Source organism: Cebus imitator, unplaced genomic scaffold (genome assembly GCF_001604975.1).
Source record: "Cebus imitator isolate Cc_AM_T3 unplaced genomic scaffold, Cebus_imitator-1.0 Scaffold205, whole genome shotgun sequence".
Taxonomy (NCBI): Eukaryota; Metazoa; Chordata; class Mammalia; order Primates; family Cebidae; genus Cebus; species Cebus imitator.
The window spans coordinates 692,332-698,221 of record NW_016107520.1 but is presented as its reverse complement, the minus strand read 5'-3'; the positions used below and the strand labels follow the sequence as shown (position 1 = coordinate 698,221).

Genomic DNA, 5,890 nt, shown 5'->3' with positions numbered 1-5,890 from the left:
ATCTCTTGACCTCGTGATCCACCCGCCTCGGCCTCCCACAGTGCTGGGATTACAGGCTTGAGCCACCGCGCCCGGCCTTCTCTTTCCTTTTAACAAGAGAAAAACAAAATATGTTTCTTGGAATAAAGTCATAACTGTTCAAAGTAAATAAAATACTGCTACTAAGTACCTGAAAATCTGCTGTATTTTCATTTAAATTCATTGTTTCTTCTGCCTGCAAGAATCTGGGGACAGTAAAAGCAGCTGAACTTTCATTTCCTTGGTGTTTTAACAGACTAAACCTTAGGGAATTCAGTGATCGCAAGTTCAGTCCTTTGCCTTTTGGCTAAAGAAGAAAAGATGAAAAATTTCCAAGAGGAAAATGTTATCTGTAATTATATTATAAGGAATTAAAAATTCTATAGATGACTGTATACAATTCAAGGACACTACCATCAGTAAAGCTTTAAATTTGAAAAGAAAAAGGCAACTTTTCCTAATGATATAAAAAAGCACTATACCTTAGACAATATCACACTCTGATATATTTTCTCAAGCCTCTGGGCTGAATCAAGTAGAAGTGATCTCATGTGCACTGATGGAGACAGGTTATCAAGAAATCGAAGGGTTGTGACCATATATCCATCAGATATAACGAGGTAGGGTAACCGTGAGTGTGCTTTTATAGAAAATCTCTGTCTCATAGGGTCAGTATCAGAAGCTGATGAATCTATAGAATTATTTGAATCTTGAAATGTAAACTGCTGTGGTCTAGTAAACAAACACCAAAATACAAGAATCAATAAGAGAGATCTTAAGAAAATAATGTTTTTCAAAAAAAAAGAAAAAAGTTACAGAACAATGAAAAAACAAGCAGATGAAACACACAAAAATATTAAATATGTATATATCTTTCAGGTAAAATAATAGGGATTAAGATAAAATAATATATAGGCTCATATGTTTTAAAATTTTCCTAAATGGTAGCATTTGCTCTATTTTGTTTTTACTCTATATATAACCTATTTCAGAAAATAATTAAGGCAGTTTATTTTTACTATTAAAGAAAATTAAATAGTTAACTTTCCTCTTACTATATATTTAAATATGCTTATACAAATACAATTATGAGCTATCAGTATACTTTTTATTAAAGCGGAGAAAAAAAAAGTTGAGAAGATTTGGAGAAAATGGTGGGGAGTAAAATTTTACCTGTTTAAATTTGATTTTCCACTTAAACATACATATTTACTGTTATTATGATGTACCTGATTCTTATTACTTAATAGCACTCCTTACTAAAGTTAGGTCTTTACAAATATAAAAGAAACAAATCATCAAAGTATAATTTTTTTTTCTAGTTAGGCAACTATTCAAATATAGACTTTTTATTAGCCAAATGACAATAGAAAATTGGTAATTACAGAGCATACACACCACAAACATCTGTAGAATCATTAAAAATGATGCCTAACATGGAAAGATGTAAAAGATATGCTGTTAAAGCAAAAATGAAAAATAGTAAACAGGATATATCACATAATTTATCCAGTTTTTTAAAAAGAAACTAATATTGCTATTATCGTTATGTGAATATTTTTAAAATTTGGGGGACAACATACTAAAATGTTAACAATTGTTATCTCTGAAGTATAAGATTACAAGTATTTAATTTTCTACATCATTTTGTTTTGTAACATTTGACTGAGTTTTAAAATAAATAATGAATACTATACTTTCATAATCAGAAAACAGGCACCAAATATTAATTTTAAACAATGAGAAAATTCTAGTCAATTATGAATTAGACCATAACAAGGAAAAATACTTTCACTGCAGAAAGTGACACATTTTTTCATTAGCATTACCTATTGCTAAAAATTGTGTCTTTTTTTGCTAAATATAATCAAGGAAACACCCTATCTCAGTTTCCTTTCTATAAAGCAAAAAGATTAGATTAATTTCAAAGGTCTTTTCCAATTTGTGTGTCTTGTAAATAGTTATGCATATGTGTCTAGCAACATATAATCAACATCAATAACAAATATTTACTGAGCACTAACTTTATGCCAGACTGTGCTGATTTATAATTATATATTATCTTACTTCATTCTCTCAACCCTAAGAGACAATTATTGTCACCCTCATTGTATAGTAAAAGAAACTGAGACTTAAATAATAACTCTTCTACAGGACTGGAGATCAAAAGAAATTTTTAAAAATAAAAAAATTGGCCGGGCACAGTGGCTTATACCTATAATTCCAGCACTTTCGGAGGCCAAGGTGGGTGGATCACCTAAAGCCAGGAATTCAAGACAGCCTGACCAACATGGTGAAACCCCATCTCTATTAAAAATACAAAATTAGCCTGGCATGGTGGTGCCTGCCTGTAATCCCAGCTACTTGGGAGGCTGAGGCAGGAGAATCACTTGAACCTGGGAGGTGGAGGTTGCAGTGAGCTGAGATCGCACCATTGCACTCTAACCTGGGCAACAAGAGAGAAACTTTACCTCAAAAAAAAAAAAAAAAAAAAAAAAATAAGAATAAGAATAAAAAGTGGGGGAAAAAAAAAAAAAAAAAAAAAAACTAACCCAAAGTCATACAACTAGTAAGTAAAAGAACCACTACGTGAATCTTGATCTGACTTCAAAGCCAAATTGCTACTTCATCTCACAAGTAAAAATTATATGACACATGCTATGCATGTAACGAAGTATGACATATATCCAATAAATATGTAAAATATTATGTATAAATAAAAAAATAATTTTTAAAACGACAAAAATTAAAATACGGCTAAATCCTAGAGTTTTCTATCCATTTCTGGTAACATTTTCCCTTTGGGAAAAAAGTAGATAAATCCATTGATTAAGTTAATTTTGAGTTATTAATTTTCTAAGTGCTCTTCTTTTTTAATAATATCATACTTTTATTAATTTTTATATCAAATAAGATAACTTTTAGTGTTATTAAATATTTAAATAACTTATACTTACATAGTCACAATGTCAAATTTTCACCAGGATTAAGCCACAGAAAGAAACAGAAGAAAACTATAAATAAGAAACAGATATTGAGATGACAGACTCAAAGAAAGAGTAAGACAATTTGAAAGATGAAAATTTTTTAAATACACAGTAAAAGTAATATGAAAGAGAAAAAAATTCTATGAACAAATTAACATAACTCAAATGTCTCACCTATATGTTATTAGTGGATGAAGAGGAATAAATTCTGCTGGCCCAAATTCTATAGAGCAACCAAATGTAATCAATGTTAGCAATTCACCTTGGCAGGTCAATAAAACCAGAGAGCCACGTTTTAACATACAAGCCAGAAAAAGACTATCATGCGTCCAGCTGATATCACCTACCCAGTAGGACCTATAATAAATAAGAGACAACATGTTTAAAAAGACACTTTACAATGTCTATGACCATTTAAAATGGACTGTACCAAGCAGAGGTGTGACAGTTCAAAACATGAGGGCAAAAGAATGACTAGTAGTAGGCAATTGCCATATACATTTCATGAATTTTACTTCTTAGAACAAAGAAGTTTGTTCACAAACATCTATTTTAACAATATTCCAATTAGAAATTCATAAGCAATTAAAAAATGAAAATATTCAGTCAGGCATGGTGGCTCAAGCCTATAATCCCAGCACTTTGAGAGGCCGAGGCAGACGGTTCATCTGAGGTCAGGAGTTCAGGAGCCTGGCTAACATGGTGAAACCCCATCTCTACAAAAATACAAAACTTAGCTGGGCATGGTGTCAGGTGCCTGTAATCCCAGCTACTGGGGAGGCTGAGGCAGGAGAATGGCTTGAACCAGGGAGGCAAAGGTTGCAGAGAGCCAAGAGCCCACCACTGAGCTCCAGCCTGGGCCACAGGGGGAGACTCCATCTCCATAATATCTCAAAAATACATATATATGAAAATATTCCTAAAAAACTGAGCTTTTTAGTCACTCACATATTAGAATGAATTTTAATTCTATTAGAGTCCACAACCAAGATCTACTGATAGATTTCAAGACCACATCTGTCCTCTCTGAAGGCTATGAGTCCCTCTCAACAGGAGACTCCCTTTTCCCACAGCTCTAATTGTTACTACTCCTTAACTATTTGGTGACTTTTTTAAATTTTATTTTTATTTTTTAAAATTTTAGATTTTAATTCCTTTATTACCTTCTTTTCGCAGGTATTGATATCTGGTGATATTAATGTTTAATAAGAACAAACAGTAAGGTCATCCTCAGAAAATGACAGACATTCTAAATCAAAGAGACCATTGAACTGAGACTAATACTTTCAAAGTATTATGAATAATATGAATTAGAAATTTATTAGGAGAAAGGAACTTGTGGAGAGTAAAAGAAAATAAAGAGGCAGGGCTAGATAAACCTGAAAACTCTGGAAATTCATAGAATAGCATGGAAAAGTATTCAGAAAAGGAAGTTAGAAGCTCTAAGAGGAAATCTTCCTACTTAGATCCTGGTGGTAGCTCATGTGCCATCCCAAATTTCCCCTATGTTTCTACTGATTTATATGTAGAGGATGCCAATTTTGTTTAAAAGACTAGGCTCGGCTAGGCTCGGTGCCTCATGCCTGTAATCTCAGCACTTTGGGAGGCCAAGGCAGGCAGATCACAAGGTCAGGAATTCAAGACTAGCCTGGCCAAGATGGTAAAACCCCGTCTCCAATAAAAACACATAAAAATTAGCCAGGCACGGTGGCGGGTACCTGTAATCCCAACTACTCGGGAAGCTGAGGCAAAGAATTGCTTGAACCTGGGAAGTGGAGGTTGCAATGAGCCAAGATCACGCTACTGCACTCTAGCCTGGGCGACAGGGTAAGACTCCGTCTCAAAAAAAGAAAAAGAAAAAAAGACGACACTGTCTCAGCCAGGTGCAGTGGCTGACTCCTGCAATCACAACATTTTGGGAGGCTGAGGTGGGAGGATTGCATAAGGCCAGGAGTTCAAGACAAGCCTGGGCAACATAGCAAGACCCTGGCTCTACAAAAAAAAAAAAAAAAAATAGGAGTGGTGGCATGCACCTGTTGTCCCAGGAGGTTGAGGCAGGCAGGGGGATAGCTTGAGCCTAGGAGTTTGAATGGGAGAAAATATTTGCAAACTATATATCAAACAGCTAATACCTAGAATATACAAGGAACTAAGACAACTCAACAAGAAAAAAAAAAAACCTCATTAAAAACACTGGGCAAAGAGATTGGGCACAGCGGCTAACATCTATAATCCCAGCACTCCAGGAGGCCAAGGCAGGTGGATCATAGTGAAACACTATCTCTACTAAAAATATTAAAAAAAAAAAAAAATAGCTGAGTGTGGTGGCATGTGCCTGTAATCCCAGCTATTCAGGAAGCTGAGTCATGAGAATCGCTTGATCCAGGGAGGAAAAGGTTGCAGTGAGCTGAGTTCGAGACACTGCACTCCAGCCTGGGGACAGAACAAGACTCCATCTCAAAAAAAAGAAAACTGATCAAAGGACATGAATAGAGATTTCTCAAAAGACATACAAGCAGCCAATAAACATATGAAAAAATGCTCAACATCATTAATCATCAGAGAAATGCAAATTAAAATAACAATGAGACAGTATCTTATACCAGTCAGATAGCTATTACTGAAATGTCAAAAAACATGTTGGCAAGGATGCAGAGGAAAGGGAACATGTTTCTCATGAGAACATGAGAAAAAGGAACAAACTTGATTGGTGGGAATGTAAATTAGTACAATCATTATGGAAAATGGTATGGCAATTTCTCAAAGAACCAAAATAGGAACTAACATTCAATCTGGTAATCCCACTACTGGGCATATACTCAAAGGGAAAGAAATCATTGATTCAAAAAGATACTTGCACTTTTTTTTTTTTTTTTTTTTTTTTT

The 5,890-nt window shown here is 34.2% G+C and overlaps 1 protein-coding gene across 1 annotated transcript in view; it reads right to left on the bottom strand.

The window, feature by feature from the left end:
* The window catches only part of CPLANE1 (ciliogenesis and planar polarity effector 1), a 160,689-nt gene that overhangs the window by 139,392 nt on the left and 15,407 nt on the right, over positions 1–5,890 (bottom strand). Inside the window, exons 9-11 of the mRNA XM_037745599.1 lie at positions 3,180–3,362; positions 501–750; positions 170–325 (exon numbers count right to left, since the gene is read on the bottom strand). Coding sequence (XP_037601527.1) covers positions 170–325; positions 501–750; positions 3,180–3,362 — 589 coding nt within the window. The remainder of the gene's footprint in view (positions 1–169; positions 326–500; positions 751–3,179; positions 3,363–5,890) is intronic.